This window comes from Antechinus flavipes, chromosome 1, assembly GCF_016432865.1.
Source record: "Antechinus flavipes isolate AdamAnt ecotype Samford, QLD, Australia chromosome 1, AdamAnt_v2, whole genome shotgun sequence".
Classification (NCBI taxonomy): Eukaryota; Metazoa; Chordata; class Mammalia; order Dasyuromorphia; family Dasyuridae; genus Antechinus; species Antechinus flavipes.
In genome coordinates, this window is record NC_067398.1 from 647,370,519 (window position 1) to 647,393,265 (window position 22,747).

General features: G+C 37.5%; 1 protein-coding gene across 1 annotated transcript in view; it reads left to right on the forward strand.

The window, feature by feature from the left end:
* LOC127547924 (GDP-L-fucose synthase-like) overlaps nt 1–21,386 on the forward strand; it is a 34,536-nt gene extending 13,150 nt beyond the window's left edge. The window contains 4 exon segments of the mRNA XM_051975044.1: nt 2,892–3,048; nt 16,645–16,759; nt 19,917–20,045; nt 20,191–21,386. Coding sequence (XP_051831004.1) covers nt 2,892–3,048; nt 16,645–16,759; nt 19,917–20,045; nt 20,191–20,289 — 500 coding nt within the window. The 3' untranslated portion in view covers nt 20,290–21,386.
* Nucleotides 21,387–22,747: the final 1,361 nt, after the last annotated feature.

Here is a 22,747-nt window from a genome sequence, read left to right on the forward strand (position 1 = left end):
TATTTGAAAGACCATTTTGTCCTTAGCTTCATTTTCCTTGGTCCCCGAGAGAAAAATGAGCAGATGGTGCTGAAAGGCAGATTTCAGAAAAGAAAAAGGCTATACAAAAATGATTTAATCTATAAACATATACTAAGCACTTTTACTGTAATAAACCCGGGTGATAGAAAGACAAAAAGAAACTGCTTTGCCCTTAAAGGATCTTTTTTTGCTGTTTTGGGAAGAAATAAGCGCTTCCTCACTGGAACGTTGCTGGCATAGTGCATTGACTCACAACTATTTAAAGGGCTTTTCAGTTTTAGGAGGAAGGATGAAGTAGGTGGGCCTTTGAGTTTCTTTAAACTTACCCAGGTGAGACAGGAAAGGGGAAATGTTGAAGACTGATAAGTACTGGCTGGCCTGAAACCAGGATTTTTATGTTTTATGAATGGATACTTGGCCTCCAAGAAATACAGAGCTTAAAGTTTTTTTCCCTCTCCTAGATGATCCTCTCTTACCCTCTTGTATCCCAAGACAGAGACTTCCTGGTCACTTCAATTACTCCCTTTCCATTGTAAGACTGGACCCATAAAGGGGTATGGTATTTATTGGTATTCCAGATTAGTTTTTGGTATTTATTTTGTGAGTGGGTACCCTTGACAAAACTCCCAGTACACAATTCTCAGAAGGCAAGTGGCAAAAAGAGTCATTATTCCCAGTGGAGGCAGTCTAGTCTGTGAGCCTTCACCCCTGTCCCACTTACTCCTTAGCCAGAACATGGGCTTCTTTTACCTATGGGTCTCTACCTTTTGACTAATTAGAAATTTGACCTTGGGAGAAGAAGCAATCTATTAAGGCAAAGCTTTTTAAATTGTGAGTTGCCACTCCTTATAGGATTGCATAACTGAATGCAAGACTCAAAAAATTATAATTTTATTGTCAGTAAGTGGCTTTTTATGTTTCCATATCCCATAGTCTTGTAAAAATTTCTCCAGCAAAAAGGGATCCTGAATGGAAAGAGTTTAAGAAGGTTTGCACTAGAGTCTATTAGAATATTGAAGTAGGGATCAGGGGACTTGGATTTGAAACATTGAGGTTTCTCATCTGTGTGACCTTTAACAACACTATTTCATTTCTCTGGACCTATTTTTGCATCTGTAAAATGGAGTGGAACATACTTATACTACTGTACTTAACAAGATTGTTGTGACGAAAGTATTTTGTAAACTTTAAAGCACTATAAAAGTAAGAGTTTTTATCTTTCTGTTTATTATTATCTTATTCTCATCACTTTTGTGGAGCTCAGGTAGAAATGGCCCTGTGACAAATTGTTACCCTACCATATTATTTTATATTTACTGTTCTACAGACAGTCGCACAGGCAGCTTTTTAAAGGAAAACAAACCACAAACAAATCATAGTTGATTAAACATATTAGACTGTAGGCTCCCCGAACATCCTGAGTATAACTCCAACAGCAGGCACCACGATGGAGATGATGTGCACCTGCACCTGATTCCATTTGATCTCTTCTGCCAGATATCTGTATTTTTAAAGCTTTTGATCCACATAGCTTTAGCATTATTTGCTAAAAAGCATTGATCTTAATGCTTGACTTCTCAGGTCATTATGGATTTATCTTATATCTAGAAGATTGTAGACAACAGTTCAGTCTGTGCTAATGGTTTGGTTTTAGATTAGTTTATAGGCTGATTTCTCCAGCATGTTTTGAAATCTGTGTGGACTTGACTGTCATTACTTGAATAGTAATAAGCTTGTGATGTATCTTTCTAGCCATTGAGTCATGTTGTGTTAGGTATTCAGCAGATGCTAGATTTTGCCATCTATATTGACCTTCAATTTCTACCATTTCCTTGCATATACTGTTGGAATATACGGGAGCCATCTGACAGTGGCTGCTGGAGATCCAACCCAAACCTGCAGAATGGATCTCCTCCTGTGAGAGGATGATACAAGGAGACTGAACGGCAGTTGCTGTTCTCTGAGCTCTCTCCTGAGAGGGTGTTACATTGTCTGACCTCCGTCCTCTTCCCTCTGCCTCCAATTTATCTCATTCCCAGTCTGCAACACCTGTGTCAGCAAAGACTGCTTTGCAGCTCCTTCAAATGTTATAATCCATGGCTGTGGAGGCTCTCAGAGAATTGACCTGTCCCTTAATATTATATATTGATCATAAAGCCCAGACTCTTTAAGGATAAATAATTTCTAGTGGCTGTTATATTATTAGTTTGATATAATGAGGGAAGGAAGGAGAAAAAAGCAGCAAGTTGGGGGGGAGGGAGGGAAAGGGTAGAAAAGGTAGAAAAGGACCCAACAAAAGCAACAACTGTTGTTGTATCTGCTGTTTGTAGAGCTCTGTGGTAAGTGCTGAAAGAGATGATGTTTAGATGAAACACTTGCCTGCCATCATGGAATTTGTATAAGGATAAGGATATAGGATATCCTTATAAGTATAAGGATAGGGCAGAAATGCAATATATAAATATATTTAATTATATTTTTTTATTTGCTCCTTGAAATGGTACTGTGAGACAAGTAAATTGAGGCTGAGGAAAGATAAGTGACTATTTAAGTGACTGGTCTTTCTGAGTGCCAAGCCCAGTACTCTATTTATACACCAACTAGCAATGTCAGTATCTCAAGCTTATCAGAAAGGTACAAAATAAAGTATAACGTAAGGTTGTAGCAGGGGCGGTCTTAGCATGTGAAGGAATCTGGAAAAGTTATATTAAGGAGGCAGAATTGGCTGATTAGGAATAGAGCCACATCTGAATCCTCTCCGTGGATGTCACTTAACTACAGGCTCTATAAAGATAAGTAAATGTTGTGACATTATTATAGTAGGATTTGGGGCAGAGCCCAACTTTTCCAACTTTCTTTGTGACCCACAGGTACAGCAACCATGGCAGACCCATCAGAGGTCACTCGGATCCTTGTCACTGGAGGCTCTGGCTTGGTGGGGTAGGCCATACAGAGAGTAGTGGCTGATGATGCTACCAAGCCTGGAGAAGAGTGGATATTTGTCTTCTCTAAGGATGCAGACTTGATGTAAGTGATTAATTCCTTTTTCCCCTGAACCTTTATGTGTGTGTGTGTGTGTGTGTGTGTGTGTGTGTGTGTGTGTAAAATCTGTTTCTGTTTGTCCAGGCAATAGTTGAGTTGTATTAGATTAAAGGGAGCTAGGAATGGGCTGGACCTACATCACAGCAGTGACCTGCTTAATTTTCCCCTGGACAAACATCCTGGTCCCTTCATTTTACGCCAAGAAAGCCAGATTGTTACTTGTTCCCCCTGTATTGTTCTACTTGTACCTTCCTATATTATATGGCAGTATTATATCCTTGGCACTTCTCTTCAGCATTTTTTCTTTTTTCCTCAAGCCACCACATGACCACATTACTCTGATTGACTTCTAGGACATTGGTTCCCTAACCTAGTCAGTTAATCAATCATTTATTCATCCTTTGTTGTTGTATAGCATTTGCATTCACTTAGTTGTTTGTAGTCCAGTTCTTTGTGACCTGAATTTTCTTTGGCAAAGATACTGGGGTGGTTTGCTAGTTCATTTTATAGATGAGGAAACTGAGGCAAACAGAGCTAAAAAATTACTTGTCCAGCTAATAAATAACTGAGGCTAGATTTGAACTTAGAGCTTCTTAGTGCCCTAGCTACTGCACACCTACCTACTCTATTCAGCCATTACCATGGGTCAAGCTTAGCACTGAGGATACAAAGAATGGCAAAACCAATCACTGCTCTTCCCACTCCAGTGGGAGAGACAACCAGGGATGTGAGAGAATATCAAAAGTAATCTTAAAGCAAAGACTAGGCAGCTAGGGGCCTCTTACAAAAGGTGGTACCAGAGGTGAGTCTGAAAAGAAACTAGGGGTACTCTGAGGAGGTGATGGGATAGAGTGCCCCATCTCTAAGAGTGGAGATCATTTGTGCAAATGCTTCAGGATGGTTGATGGAAGATAAATGGAAGATGGGAGCAGTAAGGAGGCCAGGGTAGAGGCTGGACAATTCATCTGGAGGGGAAAGGGGAATAGGAAAAAAGAAAGTAGAGCTTTAAATTGCAAGCAGATCAGTTTTGTTTGAGCTTGGAGTTAAGAGGGAGCCTAGAACTTTTTGAGCAGGGATATGGCATAAATCTACAATTTAGAAAAATTACTTTGTCAGCTCGGTGAAGGAAGGGAAGCTCAGAGACAATTTCAGGAGCTTCCAGATAAGAGGTAATCTGGGCCTGAATGAGGATGATATTTTTGAGTGAAGAGCAACAGAAATATACTGAAAGATACTGTGAAGGCAAAAATGACAATCTGGCAATGAATTAGATATGGGATGTAAGTAGGAGTAGAACTTAAAGATTACAGTGACGTCTGGGAGAGTGATAGGACCCAAGATAAGAAATAGCAAGTTGGGATGAAGGCAAAGTTTGCAGGGGAGTGGGAATGAGTTCAGTCATGTACCTTTTGAGTTTAAGATGTCTATAGTTCATCCAATTCAAAATACCCAACAAGCAGTTGGAAAAATGAGTCTGAAGATTTGGGCTGGAAAAGTAGATATGGGAATCTTCTGCATAGAATTGACAGCTGAACCCATGAAAGTAGATGAGATCAGCAAAAGAAATAGTCTAGAGGAAAAAGGGAAGAGGGTCCAGCACAGAGTTTTGGAGGATTCTCATAGGTAGTGAGCAAGCATGATGTGGATGGAGATCTGCCATAAAAATTGAGAAGCAATGGCTGATCAGAGAGTGGAGGGACCTTGAAAGTCTAAAGAAGAGAGAGTATTCAGGAGGTGATAGCAGTGTCAGTTCTACAAAGAGGTCAAGAATGAGGTGTGTTCCCTAAAGCTGCAGCCCAACATCTCCCTGCCACATTGCCTTGGAATATCCCTATCACATGCTGACATTCTTGGGCAGGGCTGGCACAAATTGGGTTGTAATGGGATTTCCCCACTTGGAACAGATCCTTCCTAGTTCCCACATTATCAATCAAGAGACGATTTCAGATCATTTACTCCAACTTGTACCTGAATTAGAATCCCTTCCCATATCCTTCCTGACACGTAGTCATCCAGCCTCAGCTGGGAGAGTTCTGAGGAGGGCAGGCCCATGACTACTCAAGATAACCCATTTAGTTTTGAGATAGCTCTAACAATTGGGAAATATTTTTCTTACGTAAAGCCTTCATTTGTCCTTTTGTAACTCATCATTGCCTGTCCTTCCTTTTGGGACCAAGCAGGGTAAAGTCTGAGAGTTCTTCCCCATGATAGCTTTTCAGAACCTTGAAGATGCTTGTTGTGGCATCTGACCTTTCCCTAGTCCTAGATCTACCCCTCACTTATTTTGGGTATCTTTGAATCATTCCTTAATTTCTCCTCAGCCTCGCCTCACTTTTGTTCCTCATTAATTTGCTTTCTATGACCCCTTATAAATTGTAAAAACCAGAGGCAGCTTTCAATTTCTTCTTTTCTCTATATATCTATACAAAAAGACTTAGCTGCTGAAGGTGAAGGATTCCAGAGTCCTCCCTTGTTTGAATCGACAGGCAGTTATTTTTGATTTAGTGAAACTAGCTCTAGTAAGAAGATAAATCCCTTATCTGTCTCCTGTAGCAAATGATACATATGTTAACAGGCATTTTACTTTTTAAAAATATGGTCATATGTGTTTAAATGAAGTCATTTTTCTTTTCTTTATTTCCTATAATGTATAAATATCAATTATTAAATTTTGACTAACATATTCCCCATCAACCATTGGTGGAGAATCATATACTCTGATTATAATAAAACTAGTTTCTGATTTGTTCTGGCTTATTTGACATTAGCTAGTCAAATTGATAAGTAAATTCATTGATTCATAGATATATATACTGAGGGACAAACTCTAGGTTCTATGTTATAGTCTTAATCATAGGTATTCTTCACTTGCACTGGTTTTGCCTATGTGGATGATTGGGGCAGACTCCTTTGAACATTTACAAACCTTATCTGGGAGGCTCTGCAATATTCTAGGGCTTGATACAACCAGTATGATGTCCTCTGCAAACAGGAGGAATTAACCTGACCAACTATTAGGAATCCCTCTTTATCAGGAATCAGGATGATGGGGAAAATGTGGTTTAAGATGAAATAATGCTTGTAAATGTTCCCTAACAAGTGTCATCTGTCGTGCCCTTGATAGTAGGTAGCTTCATGGTCTTTATAAATTATTTTTATAGAGATGGACAAGTAGACATATGCTTTACTTCCCTACTCCTTTTTCTCAATGAATCATAGGGTTCATAGAAAATAATGGAAGAAGAGCATTGATTGAATTCCTCTATTGATATTATTTATTGTATTTTTATAAATATGCCTTATAAATGAATGATTTTTAATGAAACAACCACCATATCCAGAAGAGAAATAGACCACACATATAAAATTAGGGACCTAATAATGAAGTTTATTGAAAGCTATTCTTTGGGACCTGTATGTGCAAGAATATTTGTGGCAGCCCTCTTTGTAGTGGCCAGAAACTGGAAAATGAATGGATGCCCATCAAGTGGAAAATGGTTGGGTAAATTGTGGTGTATGAATGTTATGGAATATTATTGTTCTGTAAGAAATGACCAGCAGGATGAATACAGAGAGGCTTGGAGAGATTTACATGAACTGATGCCAAGTGAAATGAGCAGAACCAGGAGATCAGTACATCAACAACGATACAGTATGAGGATGTTGTCTGATGGAAGTGGATTTTTTTGACAAAGAGAAGATCTAACTCGGTTTCAATTGATCAATGATGGACAGAAGCAGCTACACTCAAAGAAAGAATACTGGGAAATGAATGTAAACTATTTGCATTTTTGTTTTTGTTTTTCTTCCTGAGTTATTTATACCTTCTGAATCCAATTCTTCCTATGCAACAAGAGAACTGTTTGGTTCTGCACACATATATTGTATCTAGGATATACTGTGACATATTTAACATGTATAAGACTGCTTAACCATCTCGGGGAGGGGGTGGAGGGAGGGAGGGTAAAAATTGGAACAGAAGTAGAGTGCAAGAAATAATGTTATAAAAAATTACCCAGGCATGGGTTCTGTCAATAAAAAGTTATAATTTAAAAAAAAAAAAAAAGAAAGCTGTTCTTTGTAGCCAGTAGAGATCTTTAATCAGGTTGAGATAAAATGAGATATAACAAAAACCATATGATCATCTCAATAGATTCAAAAAAAGCATTTGATAAAATCCAACATCCATTCCTATTAAAAACACTTGAGAGTATAGGAATAAATGGACTTTTCCTTAAAATAATCAGTAGCATCTATTTAAAACCATCAGTAAACATCATATGTAACAGGGACAAACTGCAACCACTCCCAATAAAATCAGGAGTGAAATAAGGTTGCCCACTATCACTGTTACTATTTAATATTGTATTAGAAATGCTAGCTTTGGCAATAAGAGTTGAGAAAGATATTAAAGGAATAAGAATAGGCAATGAGGAAACCAAATTATTACTCTTTGCTGATATATGATGGTATACTTAGAGAACCCTAGAGATTCTACTAAAAAGTTATTAGAAACAATCCACACCTTTAGCAAAGTTGCAGGATACAAAATAAACCCACATAAGTCATCAGCATTCTTATATATCACTAACAAATCCCAACAGTTAGAGTTATAAAGAGAAATTCCATTTAAAGTAACTACTGATTGTATAAAATATTTAGGAATCTATCTGCCAAGGGAAAATCAGAAACTTTATGAGCAAAACCACAAAACACTTTCCACACAAATTAAGTCTGATCTAACCAACTGGAAAAATATTAAATGCTCTTGGATTGGGCGAGCAAATATAATAAAGATGACAATACTACCTAATCTATTTGTTTAGCGCTACCAATCAGACTCCCAAAAAACTATTTTAATGACTTGGAAAAAATAACAACAAAGAGAGAAAATGAGGTGCTCCTTAGATCTGTCTTGAGTGGGACCTACACTTGCTAGAGAAAATTACAGAAGTTCACAGGCACAGATTGACAAGTTGGAGAAAGAAAGTGGTCAAGGGAAAGGGCAATGCTTCCCTAAATAACCTCCCTTAGGAGTCTCTGGAAACTCGGGAAACACCAAAAAATAGCTTTCATTAGCTCTCTGGTTCAGGTAGGCTGAGATTGGGAGAGGAGAGCGTATCAGCACTTGTGTGACTCTCTTAAATGATAAGAGAGAGGGCTAGGAATCAGCCTAAACTCCCTCCTCCTAGCTTGACTCAAACCTTTTATTATTATTATTATTATTAAAGCTTTTTATTTTTCAAAATATGCATGGACAATTCTTCAACATCAGCTCTTGCAAAATCCTGTTCCAATTCCCCCCCCCTTTCCCCCATGCCCCCTCCCTTAGATGGCAAGTAGTCCAATATATGTTAAACATGGTAGAAATATATGTTCAGTATTTAACATGTATTGGATTACTTGCCATCTAAGGAGGGGGTGGGAGGAACAGAGGGAAAATTTGGAACAGAAGGTTTTGCAAGAGTCAATGTTGAAAAATTACCCATGCATATGTTTTGTAAATAAAAAGCTTTAATAAATTTTAAAAAAAGACATAGTTGTTAAATTCAATATATGCATACATATTTATACAATTATCATGCTGCATAAGAGAAAAAGTAAAGCAAAATAAAATACAAGAAAACAACAAAAAAGGTGAAATTGTTATGTTGTGAACCATATTCTGTTCCCACCATCCTCTCTGGGTATAGATGGCTCTCTTCATCACTGAACAATTGGAACTGGTTTGAATCATTTCATTGTTAAAGAGAGTCATGTCCATTAGACTTGATCATCATATAATCTTCTTGTTGCTGTGTATAATGATCTCCTGGTTCTGCTCATTTTACTTTGCATCAGTCAGTTCATGGAAGTCTCTCCAGGCCTCTCTGAAATCATCTTGTTAGACTCAAACCCTTTTTGAAAGTTGTTTCCTGGTTCTTTGGGATTCTAGGGCAGTAATTGGCAGATTAGAGTGGTGAGAACAGGATCAGATGGCTCACCCTTCTTATCTATATTTAAAATGTGGAAATCTGCTATCTCTAAGAATTGGAGGACCACTGAGAAAATGCTGCACCTGAGCATAGCTGAGCATTATCACAGTTTTAGAAGCATAAAGAAAATTTTAACCTTTTAGAGAGATAAGGCAAGATGGTAAAATTTCAATAAGTTGCTTTAGTGAACAGAAAACAGTTACAGAACTCTAAGGAGTTTTTTTTTGGTTGTCAAGGTTGTTAACTAGCTTTTTTTTTTGTCATCTATTTTATTTTATTTTTTTTAAATTTTTCTTTAATAATTACTTTATATTGACACTCGTTCCTGTTCCAATTTTTTTTTCCCTCCCTCCCTCCACCCCCTCCCCTAGATGGCAAGCAGTCCTTTATATGTTGGATATGTTGCAGTATATCCTAGATACAATATATGTTTGCAGAACCGAACAGTTCTCTTGTTGCATAGGGAGAATTGGATTCAGAAGGTATAAATAACCTGGGAAGAAAAACAAAAATGCAGATAGTTCACATTCGTTTCCCAGTGTTCTTTCTTTGGGTGTAGCTGCTTTTGTCCGTCATTTATCAATTGAAACTCAGGTCTCTTTGTCAAAGAAATCCCCTTCCATCAAAATATGTCCTCATACAATATCGTTGTCGAAGTGTATAATGATCTCCTGGTTCTGCTCATTTCACTTAGCATCAGTTCATGTAAGTCTCGCCAGTCCTCTCTGTATTCATCCTGCTGGTCATTTCTTACAGAACAATAATATTCCATAACATTCATATACCACAATTTACCCAGCCATTCTCCAATTGATGGGCATCCATTCATTTTCCAGTTTCTAGCCACTACAAACAGGGCTGCTACAAACATTTTGGCACATACAGGTCCCTTTCCCTTCTTTAGTATTTCTTTGGGATATAAGCCCAATAGAAACACTGCTGGATCAAAGGGTATGCACAATTTGATAATTTTTTGGGCATAATTCCAGATTGCTCTCCAGAATGGTTGGATTCGTTCACAACTCCACCAACAATGCAATAGTGTCCCAGTTTTCCCGCATCCCCTCCAACATTCATCATTATTTTTTCCTGTCATCTTAGCCAATCTTACAGGTGTGTAGTGGTATCTCAGAGTTGTCTTAATTTGCATTTCTCTGATCAATAATGATTTGGAACACTCTTTCATATGAGTGGTAATAGTTTCAATTTCATCCTCTGAAAATTGTCTGTTCATATCCTTTGACCATTTATCAATTGGAGAATGGCTTGATTTCTTATAAATTTGAGTCAGTTCTCTATATATTTTAGAAATGAGGCCTTTATCAGAACCTTTAACTGTGAAAATGTTTTCCCAGTTTGTTGCTTCCCTTCTAATCTTGTTTGCATTAGTTTTATTTGTACAAAGGCTTTTTAATTTGATGTAATCGAAATTTTCTATTTTGTGATCAGTAATGGTCTCTAGTTCATCTTTGGTCACAAATTTCTTTCTCCTCCACAAGTCTGAGAGATAAACTATTCTATGTTCCTCTAATTTCTTTATAATCTCGTTCTTTATGCCTAGGTCATAGACCCATTTTGATCTTATCTTGGTATATGGTGTTAAGTGTGGGTCCATGCCTAATTTCTGCCATACTAATTTCCAATTATCCCAGCAGTTTTTATCAAATAATGAATTCTTTTCCCAGAAGTTAGGGGCTTTGGGTTTGTCAAACACTAGATTGCTATAATTGACTATTCTGTCTTGTGAACCTAGCCTTTTCCACTGATCCACTAATCTATTTCTTAGCCAATACCAAATGGTTTTGGTGACTGCTGCTTTATAATATAATTTTAGATCAGGTACAGCTAGGCCACCTTCATTTGATTTTTTTTCATTAATTCCCTTGAGATTCTCGACTTTTTATTGTTCCATATGAATTTTGTTGTTATTTTTTCTAGATCAATAAAATATTTTCTTGGAAGTCTGATTGGTATAGCACTAAATAAATAGATTAGTTTAGGGAATATTGTCATCTTTATTATGTTCGCTCGGCCGATCCAAGAGCACTTAATATTTTTCCAATTATTTAAGTCTGACTTTATTTGTGTGGAGACTTTTTTATAATTTTGCTGTCCCCTGCAGTCTGTAGAGGAAGCTCGATAACATACCCAACCCCTCCCCCAAAGAAAGACTCCAGTTTTTTCTGTTTTTCTTTGGTAGTTTGTCTCTGATTAATAGACAGAATGAGCAAGAAGCTGAAGAGGACTTTAACCCTTGACAGCTTCTACACAGATAGAGAGCAGACTGTAAATCCTGAGGAGACTAAAAACAGGCTGTCTCCAGGTGAATCCCCAAAGGAAGAGATCATCTGTTCCTCAGCACAGATGAACCTCATAGAAGTGATTAAAAAGGCTCTCACAAGGGAGCTAGAAGAAAAATGGGGAAAGTAGAGTGAGGCTTGGCAAAAGGAGAGAGAAGCTTGGGAAAAGGAGAGGGAGGCTTGGCAAAAGAGCCTGGAGAAAGTTAAAGAGAGAGTGGATAAAGAAGTAAAATCCTTGAAAAATAGGATTGGTGAACTGGAAAACAAAATTGGCGAAATGGAAAAAAATTCCACAGAACAAAAGAACTCAATTGGACAATTAGAAAAAGATTTTTAAAAAGTGAGTGAAGAGAATACTTCACTGAAAATCAGACTTGAACAAGTGGAATTGAATGACTCGAGGAGACAAGAAGAATCAGTCAAGCAAATCCAAAAAAATCAAACAATGGAGAAAAATGTGAAATACCTTCTGGGGAAGACAACAGACCTAGAAAACAGATCCAGGAGAGACAATCTGAGAATCATTGGACTTCCAGAAAAACATGATAAAAAAAAAGAGCCTGGACACTATTTTCCAGGAAATTATCAAAGAGAACTGCCCAGAAGTCATAGGAACAGAGGAAAAAATAAACATTGAAAGGATTCATCGATCACCCACTGAAAGGGATCCTAAAATCAAAACACCAAGGAATATAGTGGCCAAATGCCAGAACCCTCAGATGAAGGAAAAAATATTGCAAGCGGCTAGAAAAACCCAATTCAAATATCAAGGAGCCACAATAAGGATCACCCAGGATCTGGCAGCATCCACATTAAAAGATCGAAGGGCCTGGAATATGATATTCCGAAAGGCTAAGGAACTTGGTATGCAACCAAAAATAACTTACCCAGCGAGAATGAGCATCTTTTTCCAGGGAAGAAGATGGACATTCAACGAAGTAAGCGAATTTCATCTATTTCTGATGAAAAAACCAGAACTTAACAAAAAGTTTGATCTACAAATATAGAACTCAAGAGAAATCTAAAAAGGTAAAGATTAATTTTGGGAACTATATTTTGACTATATAGATGTATAAAGAATACATGTATACCTTGTTCTAGAAATTGATGTGGAAAGGACATTGTATCAGAAAAAGGGTAAAGTGGGGGTAGTACATCTCATGAAGAGGCATAGGAAACCTATTATATCTGAGAGAAAGAATGGAGGGGGATGAATATAGTGGGTATCTTACTGCCTTCAGAATTGGCTTTAAGTGAAAAATCTTAAGACATATTCAATCTATGGTGAAACTTCTCCCACCTCATTGAAAAGTGAGAAGGGAAAAGTGAAAAGGGAAGGAATAAGCTAAGCGGAAGGGAATACGGGAACTGGGAGGGAAAGGGGTAAGATAGGGGGAGGAACTCTAAGGCGGGGGGAGGGATACTAAAAAGGGAGGGCTGTGAGAAGCAAGGGGTGCTCACAAGCTTAATACTGGGAAGGGGGGGAAGGGGGAAAGAAGGGAGAAAAGCATAAACAGGGGTTAACAAGATGGCAAGTAATACAGAATTGGTCATTTTAACCATGCATGTGAACGGGGTAAATTCCCCCATAAAGAGGAAGCGGTTAGCAGAATGGATTAAAAGCCAGAATCCTACAATATGTTGTTTACAGGAAACACACCTGAAGCGGGGAGATACATGCAGGTTAAAGGTAAAAGGTTGGAGCAAAATCTACTATGCTTCAGGTGAAGTCAAAAAAGCAGGGGTAGCCATCCTGATCTCAGATCAAGCTAAAGCAAAAATTGACCTAATTAAAAGAGATAAGGAAGGACACTATATCTTGCTAAAGGGTAGCATGGATAATGAAGCACTATCTATATTAAACATATATGCACCAAGTGGGGTAGCATCTAAATTCTTAAAAGAGAAACTAAGAGAGCTGCAAGAAGAAATAGACAGTATTAACTAGCTTGACCAAATCCAATTAAAATGACCTTAAAGCTTGCTTCCTATGGGAGAACAATAGACCCTTTATTCTAGGGAATTACAACTTTTCCTATGGACTCTGACCTAGATAGGGATGGGAGGTGATACAGGAAACCACGGTATTAAAGGAGTAAAGGTTTTGGTTTATCCTCATAGTTATGTTTGCAAGTATCTGTTTTTCTAATAAGTAGTGTCAGCATTTAGATTCAGGTATTATTGGAACATACCAAGGCTGGTATTTGCGACTTAAAAAAAATTTTTTTTAATGTAGCAGCATCCTTATACAATATTAACAAAAATATAGAGCTTGAGGCAAGATAATATAAAAAGCATTGCTGGCATTATAGCATATGGCTTTGATAGCATGTGGAGTTGGTGTTCTTTTGGTTGCCTTTTTTCCAATTACAAATAAGGGCTAAAATTTAATTTAAAAAATTAGATAGCATTTATATAGCCATATATCCCTATATCTCTTTTTATATATAATCTTATTTGATCCTTACAACAATCCTGTAAGTGCTATTATTCCCATTTTAAAGAAGAGGAAACTAAGTCCAAGGCAGGTGAAATGATTTGTCTAGAGTCACAAATTAAATAAATGTCTGAAGTGAGATTTTAATTCGGGCCCTCCTCATGCCAAGTATGGCACTCTTTTTTTTTTTTTTTTTAATAGCTTTTTATTTACAAGTTATATGCGTGGGTAATTTTACAGCATTGACAATTGCCAAACCTTTTGTTCCAATTTTTCTCCTTCCCCCCACCCCCTCCCCTAGATGGCATGTTAAATATATTAAAGTATAAATTAAATACAAAATAAGCGTACATCACCAAACCGTCATTTTGCTGTATAAAAAGAATCGGATTCTGAAATATTGTACAATTACCCTGTGAAGAAAATCAAAAATGCAGGTGAACAAAAATAGAGGGATTGGGAATTCTATGTAAGGGTGCTTTGTCATGTCCCAGAGTTCTTTTTCTGGATATAGCTGGTTCAATTCATTCCTGCTCCATTGGAATTGATTTAGTTCATCTCATTGCTGAAGATGGCCAGGTCCATCAGAATTGATCATCATATGGTATTGTTGTTGAAGTATATAATGATCTCCTGGCCCTGCTCATTTCACTCAGCATCAGTTCGTGTAAGTCTCTCCAGGCCTTTCTGAAATCATCCTGCTGGTCATTTCTTACCGAACAATAATATTCCATAATATTCATATACCACAATTTATTCAGCCATTCTCCAATTGATGGGCATCCACTCAGTTTCCAGTTTCTGGCCACTACAAAGAGGGCTACAAACATTCGTGCACATACAGATCCCTTCCCCTTCTTTAGTGTCTCTTTGGGGTATAAGCCCAGTAGAAACACTGCTGGATCAAAGGGTATCACAGTTTGATAACTTTTTGAGCATAGTTCCAAATTGCTCTCCAGAATGACTGGATGTGTTCACAGTTCCACCAACAATGCATCAGTGTCCCTGTTTTCCCACATCCCCTCTAATATTCGTCATTATCTTTCCCTGTCATTCTAGCCAATCTGACAGGTGTGTAATGATATCTCAAAGTTGTCTTAATTTGCATTTCTCTGATTAATAATGATTTGGAGCATCTTTTCATATGGCTAGAAATAGTTTCAATTTCTTCATCTGAGAATTGTGTGTTCATATCCTTTAACCATTTATCAATTGGAGAATGGCTTAATTTCTTATAACAGTCAATTCTCTATATAATTTGGAAATGAGGCCTTTATCAGAACCATCGACTGTAAAAATGTTTTCCCAGTTTATTGCTTCCCTTCTAATTTTGTCTGCATTAGTTTTGTTTGTACAAAAACTTTTCAATTTGATATAATCAAAATTTTCTATTTTGTGGTCAATAGTGATCTCTAGTTCTTCTTTGGTCATAAATTCCTTCCTCTTCCACAGGTCTGAGAAGTAAACTATCCTGTGTTCTTCTAATTTATTTATAATCTCATTCTTTATGCCTAGGTCATGAACCCATTTTGACCTTATCTTGGTGTACGGTGTTAAGTGTGGGTTGATGCCCAGTTTCTTCCCAAGTATCTTTTTAAATAGCTTTTTATTTACAAGTTATATGCATGGGTAATTTTACAGCATTGACAATTGCCAAACCTTTTGTTCCAATTTTTCCCCTCCTTCCCACTCTTAATCCACTGTGCCACCTAGCTGCTTTGTCATATTCAGAGCCTCCCTGATTTTTTCCCTTGAAAAAAGGTTTGGGATATGTAAACATTGTTCCTATCAATCTGTTAAGTCTTTTTGTCTTTTGTTCCTTTTTCTGGATTCCCTCTTTTTACCATCCTTACCTATTCTCACCTTTTCATTAAAGTCACTGAGTAACAAAGTGTATTGAATTTATTTTTTGGACTATCTTTTCAGATTCTTTTCAGAATTTCTCTTTGTATTCTACCGCCAATCTTATTATTATTTTTTTTTGGAAAGCTTTTTTATTTTCAAAACATATGCATGGATAATTTTTCACATTGACCTTTGCATAGTCTTGTGTTCCAAATTTTCCCTTCCTTCACCCCACTCCCTCCTTTAGATGGCAAGCAATCCAGTATATGTTATACATGTTAAAATCCAATATAGGTAAACATTTATATAATTATCTTACTGCATAAGAAAAGTCAGATCAAAAAGGAAAGGAAATGAGTAAGAAAACAAAAGGCAAGTGAACAACAAAAAAAAGAGTGAGAATGTTATATTGTGATCTACACTTGGTTCTCACCCTCCTCTTTCTGGGTATAGATGGCTCTCTTCATCACAAGATCATTGGAACTGTCTGGTGTCTGCCACCAATCTTAGAGCATAAGTTTATAATTATTTTAATGTTGCTCCCTTTGCAAATTCTTATCAACAAGATTATAAAATGATATTTGTTGCTTTGGGGCACATGATAAGACCAGCTCTCCCTACACTTTTCTTAAGATCCTAGATTTACTTCTAGAGGAGACCTGAGAGGCCACTGGCTCCAAATTACTCATTTTATAGACGGGGAAACAAGTTAAGTGACTAGTTGAGTTGCACAGCCAGTGTCAATCTAAGCCATCTTTCCATTAAGCTACAATTTTCTTCTGTTTTCTAGATTTGTTTATAGAAAAATCATTAGGATTAATATATTTTAGTTCAGATCCTTAAGGAATAGTATGTCTTCTCCTTGATCATTGCCCAAGAGCCCCACATTTAGAATGTTAACAGCTAAATTAATGTGCATGCACATTTTTTACTATATGATTCATAGCTCCCTCTGTTCTGCATGTAGTAGACACATAATATAAATGTCTTGAGTCAGAATATGGTTTGCCTCTCCCTCTGCCAGGGACACAGCCCAGACCCGAGCCCTGTTTGAGAAACATCAACCTACATATGTCATCCATTTGGCAGCCATGGTGGGTGGCCTCTTCCGGAACATCAAGTATAACCTGAACTTCTGGGTAAGAAAGGATTATGCCTTTGCAGCTTAAAGGGGAAAGACCCAACATGGTGATTTCTTCTTCCTTTAAGACATTTCTTTCTCCTTCTCTCCCAATTTGCTGAGATGCTATCCTGGAATTTCCCAGGAGGGAGGTTGCCTAGTGGTAGGACTCATTCCTCAGCATTATAGCAAGCATTAGTCCTTTTCTAAGGACTAACTATATTCCTGGAAGCTGGGAGGAAAAAAAAATATTTAGGGTTCATTGCAAAGTTAGTATGTGTGTGCTTTTTTAAAGCTTCATGTCCTTTCACCAAGTAAGAGTGTGTCTAAGAGCACAAGTGAGAGATTGAAGATTGATATGGAGATTAGTGTGTGTATGTGTGTGTGATTACAAAGAGGTTGCAGTTCCATTCAAGTAGCATTTATTGGAACATTATATTGTTTGGAACATCAGTTTGGGTTATGCTTCTGCCAAGAGCATAATTTTTAAGTACCAGTGGTACCAACTCCTGCCCAGTCCCCCTTTCCCCAGTCACATTCCCATAGGCCTATTTGAATTTGGCCTGGACTGAAATTTAATTACAACTTGATAGCTTTGTAACCTTGCAGAAGACCCTCCCCGCTCTGAATTTCCTCATTCCCATGTTTAAAATAGAGATGTATTTAAAATGGAGACAATAACACTTGTACTCTTTCCTTCAGAAAGTCATTGTGAGAAATGTGCTTTGTAAACATTAAAGTTCTGTAGAAATGGGGAGATACCAGTATAGAATCAGAATTGAGAATGTAAGGGTTTGGAAAGGGACCACAGAGATTCTTTAATCCAAGGGTTTTTAACTTTTTTTCATGGCAGACTAGTAAAACTGTAGACTCCCTTTTCAAAATAATGTTATTTTTAATTGCATATTTTATTTTTTCAATCAGCAAAAACTTGCCTTCTTTCCCCATCACAACCTATCCTCTCTTGAACAAGAATGGGGGGAACAAAACTAAGCCCAAACTGTTACAAACATGAGTAATCAGGCAAAATGTGTTTCTGCTTTGATCATGTCCAAAACACACACACACACACACACACACACACACACACACACACACACGTATATATGTCTCAATCTGTATTCTTGAGTCCTTCACCTCTCTATCAGGGGATATATAAAGTGTTTTTTTAAAGTCTTTACCATGTTGTTGTCATTGTATAAATTGTTTTCTTACTTCGTTTTTAAATGCACAAAATAAAAATCAGAGAATTACAAAGGAAACCAATTCTATTGAAATACTATACACACATGTGAGTATTCAGTTATATGTAGATATTTATGTCTACATTTAACTGAAGTCACAGACCCCACTATAAGAAACCTTGATCTGTTCAACCTCATTTTATTTTTATTTATTTATTTTTTAATTATGGCTTTTTTATTCACAGAACATATGCATGGGTAATTTTTTACAACATTGTCCCTTGCACTTACTTCTGTCCCAACTTTTCCCTCCCCTAGATGGCAGGCAGTCTTATACATGTAAAACATGTTAAAGTATATCCTAGATACAATATATGTGTGCAGATCCATACAGTTCTCTTGTTGCACTAGAAGAATAGGATTGAGAAGGTAAAAATAACATGGGAAGAAAAACAAAAATGCAAGCAGTTTACATTCATTTCCCAGTGTTCTTTCTCTGGGTGTAGCTGATTCTGTCCATTATTGATCAATTGGAATTGAATTAGATCTTCTCTTTATCGAAGATATCCATTTCCATCAGAATACATCCTCATACAGTATTGTTGTTGAAGTGTATAATGATCTCTTGGGCCTGCTCATTTCACTTAGCATCAGTTCATGTAAGTCTCGCCAGTCCTCTCTGTATTCATCCTGCTAGTCATCCCTTACAGAACAATAATATTCCATAACATTCATATACTACAATTTACCCAACCATTCTCCAGTTGATGGGCATCCATTCATTTTCCAGCTTTTAGCCACTACAAATAGGGCTGCCACAAACATTTTGGCACATACACAACCTCCTCATTTTACTGAAGAAAAATCTCAGACCCAGAGAAAGTGAGTAGTAGTCCAAGGTCACAAAGCAAACCTGGGACAGAGTTGGACCTCAGTCCTCAACTTCTTGGCCTAGCACTTTTTTGCTACCTCATTTATAAAGGCCTTGAGCTGAACTTTGTAAATAATAATCCATCATCTTTACCTTTTTTTTTTTCCAATAATCTATCAACTCTAATGAGTTAGCAGTCTGTAAAGATTCCAACAAGTTCAGAATACATTTCTCTTTAAAGAGTGGGTCCCTCAACCTATCACATTCATCTCTACAAGTTCTGGCGTGTATTTGTACAGGGAAATTTTGCAAATGACTCATAGCCTTTTGGTTCAGTGACAGAATGTCAGAGCTAGGGGAGGGTACTTAGAATGGAGACTCTCAGAGCTAGGTGGAGCCTTGGAGGTCATCTAGTTTCATAGAGGAGGAAACTGAGGCTCAGAGAGGGAAAAGGAGATGTTCCCAATAACTTAGAGATACACAGGACTAAAACCCGTATCTCCTTAAACCCTGGACTCTTCTCTGATTTGGCCAGTTTCTCTTCCCAGCAGGACACTGTTTGGGACCTGAGAGCCTTACATGATGGGAGTGGGAAGAAATTATTTTTAAGGCCCCATCCAGCTTGAAATCATATTACTTAGGAGCCCCAAATTAGAAGTTGAGATTTCTAGAAAAGAACTTTGTGATGTTTGAAGGGAGAAGCAAGAGATAAAGTTAGAGAGGTATCTGACAACCAGATTATGGGGTTCATAAAGGCCGGGCTCAGAAGTTTGAATTGTCTTCAAGGAAATAAGGAAGCCATTGAAGGTATTGACCCAGACCTATACTTTAGAATCACTTGAGTAGCCTATGAAGAATAGATTATAGGGAAAGAGACCTGATCCAGAAGTTTGAAAACTTAAAATATTCCTCTTGAATGTGATAATTGGCCTCTTAAACTTTTCTGTTAGAGTGATGACAAGGAGAATGGAAAGGAGAAGACATATGGGAGAGATTTTTGGAAGTCAGCTGAAAAGGAATTGAGTGGGATTGGAGGGAAGGGGAAGGATTAGTGGGGAAAGGAAGAGCGTGAATAATTGGGGCTGAGTGGGGAAGTCATGTTCTGTCCCTTACCTCTCCAGAGAAAGAACATTCAAATCAACGACAATGTCTTGCACTCAGCCTATGAGGTGGGCACTCGGAAGGTGATCTCTTGCCTCTCCACCTGTATCTTCCCTGACAAGACCACTTACCCCATCGATGAGACCATGGTAAGGACCTCCTGCCCTCAAATGCCTTGATGGAGGGAGGGAAAAGGGCTGGGCAGAAGGGGCAAATGGAAGTGTTCTTCTCAGAAACCTTTGGGCCTCAAGGATTTCTTTCTCTTTCTCTTCCCTTACCCTCCCCTACACTCAGATTCACAATGGACCCCCACACAACAGCAACTTCGGCTACTCCTATGCTAAGCGCATGATCGACGTACAAAACAGGTCTGGGATGTTTGGGAGACAGTAGTGCTAAAAGCTGTAGGCCACTGTCTTCATCACACACACCTTCCAAAACTCATAAGCCCCCACTCTCCATCCTGTCAATCAACAAGCATTTATTAAACATCTATTGTAGTAATTATCAGAAATAAAAAACAATAACAACATAATTATTATAATAATAGCTAGCATTTATGTAGCTTTTACTATTGTGCTAGGCACTATGCTAGGCAATTTGTAAATAGTTTATTTTGGAAATGAAGTAAACCCTTCTCTCATTAAGATTATGTTCTTTTGGGAGAAATACTACATATATAATCAAGCAATCAAACATTAAGTACCTCTTATGTGTTGGACACTTTACTGGGGGTACAAAGGACAAATAAAATCAATCCCTTTCCTCAAGGAATTTGCATTCTAATTTTGGAGACAATTTCTATATAAATAGACACATATAAGAGACCAGCAGAGTAAAAGGGAAGAAACCTTAGAAAGGAAGACATCAGTATCTAGAGAGACCTAAGAAGACTTCCTGCAGACAATGGCATTTCAGCTGAGACTTGAAGCCAGCCAGAATCTAAGAATCTTAAATGAAAGGGACAGCATACCAGACATGGAGACAGTCAGGACCAAGGTATGGAGGTGGGAGTGTTGCATGTGAGGAGTTGGAAGAAGGCTAGTATAACAAAATTGTAGAGAGGAGAAAGGCATAAGAAACCTGGAAAGATAGGTGGGAAAGGGAATGAGGTTGTGAAGAGCTTTTTTTTTTTTTTTAATAAGTTTTTGTTTTTATCAATGTGGTGAGTTTGTTTTTTAATACATCACTTTGGTTTCCCTCCCAGAGAGACATCCCATATAACAGAGTATTTTTTTAAAGGGAGAAAAAATGAAAAAGAAAAAAATGTGATGATAACTGTACATCAAAAAAGTCTGAAAATGTTCAGTGTACAATGCTTGTGGTTCTTTGATCTTTGCAAAGAGGTTAAGTCAGGGTAACTCCTCATCTTTTTATTTCAAGGCATGCTTGTTTTTAATTTTATAACATTCGCTTTTGTGTGTGTGTATGTTTTTCTGTTTCTGTTGATATAGAAAAATGATTACAATAATATAACTTTCCTGACTCTGCTTACTTGGCCCTGCATCAGTTCATATAGATCTTTTCATATTTCTCTATATTCATCATGTTCACCATATCTTACAACTTGGTTAATGTTCCATTCCGTTTATTCACTATAATTTATTTATCTGTCCTCCAATCAGTGTATATATGGAAACATCTTATCAATATATGGAGACATCAATAGTTTCTCTGGATAAGATGCTAATAATGGAATCTCTGTGTAAAAGGAATAGACATTTTAGTCACTTTAAAAAAACATAATTCCCAATAGTTTTCCAAAATGGTTGTACCGATCGACAGCTGTACCAACAATGTACTTGTGTGAATATCCTTCCTCCTTGCTTGTACCCGTTTTGGGAAAATTTTCAGGAAAGGATTGGGAAAGGTTCCAGAGAGGTGATGTCAGGATAATGGGCCCAGGACAAGATAGAGGATAAGGTTGAGGTATAGGGTCAAGTCAGGGTCATGATTTAAGGGGAGTCCTTGGGATATGTAGCAACTCCTTCTGCACTGCATATTTTCTGGCCTGCAGTTTGATCGTCTCTTCTTGACTCCTTGAAGGCAGTATAGTATAAAGGATTGAAAGGAAGAAGAATTATGTTCTAATCCTGACTCTATTTACTGTGTGGCAAGTCAATGTGCCTCTGAGCCTCAATTTCCTCAGCTATAAAATGAGAACAATAATAATTGCACTATTCACTATACGTGGAAAAGTATTTTGTAAATTTTAAAGGACTATAGAATTACAGAATCACAGAATCTGAATTGGCAAGGATTTTATTTTTTATTTTTTATTTTATTTAATTTTATTTAATAATAATTTTATATTGACAGAACCCATGCCAGGATAATTTTTTACAACATTATCCCTTGCACTCACTTCTGTTCCGATTTTTCCCCTCCCTCCCTCCACCCCCTCCCCTAGATGGCCAGCAGTCCTATATATGTTAAATATGTTGCAGTATATCCTAGATACAACATATGTTTGCAGAACTGAACAGTTCTCTTGTTGCACAGGGAGAATTGGATTCAGAAGGTAGAAATGATGTAATGGGTTGAGGCTTGAGTTGATGCACTGAGGTCCCAAGCACATGAGGCTAAATAGTCATTGGACCATACTCTATTAATTTATAAGCTTGGAGATGTGTTGTATAGGAAATGACACTTCTGGTGGGTGGAGGCAGGGGAGTGAAAAAGGAAGGGGAGGAGAGCTCAGGCCCACTTTCTCTGCTAGCTGGCTTCCTGGTTGTTTCTCTTCTTCTTTTTGCTTTTTTTGCAGAGAAAGTGAGGGCTGAGCTCTCCTCCCCTTCCTTTTTTACTCCCCTGCCTCCACCCACCAGAATCGTCATTTCCTATACAACACATC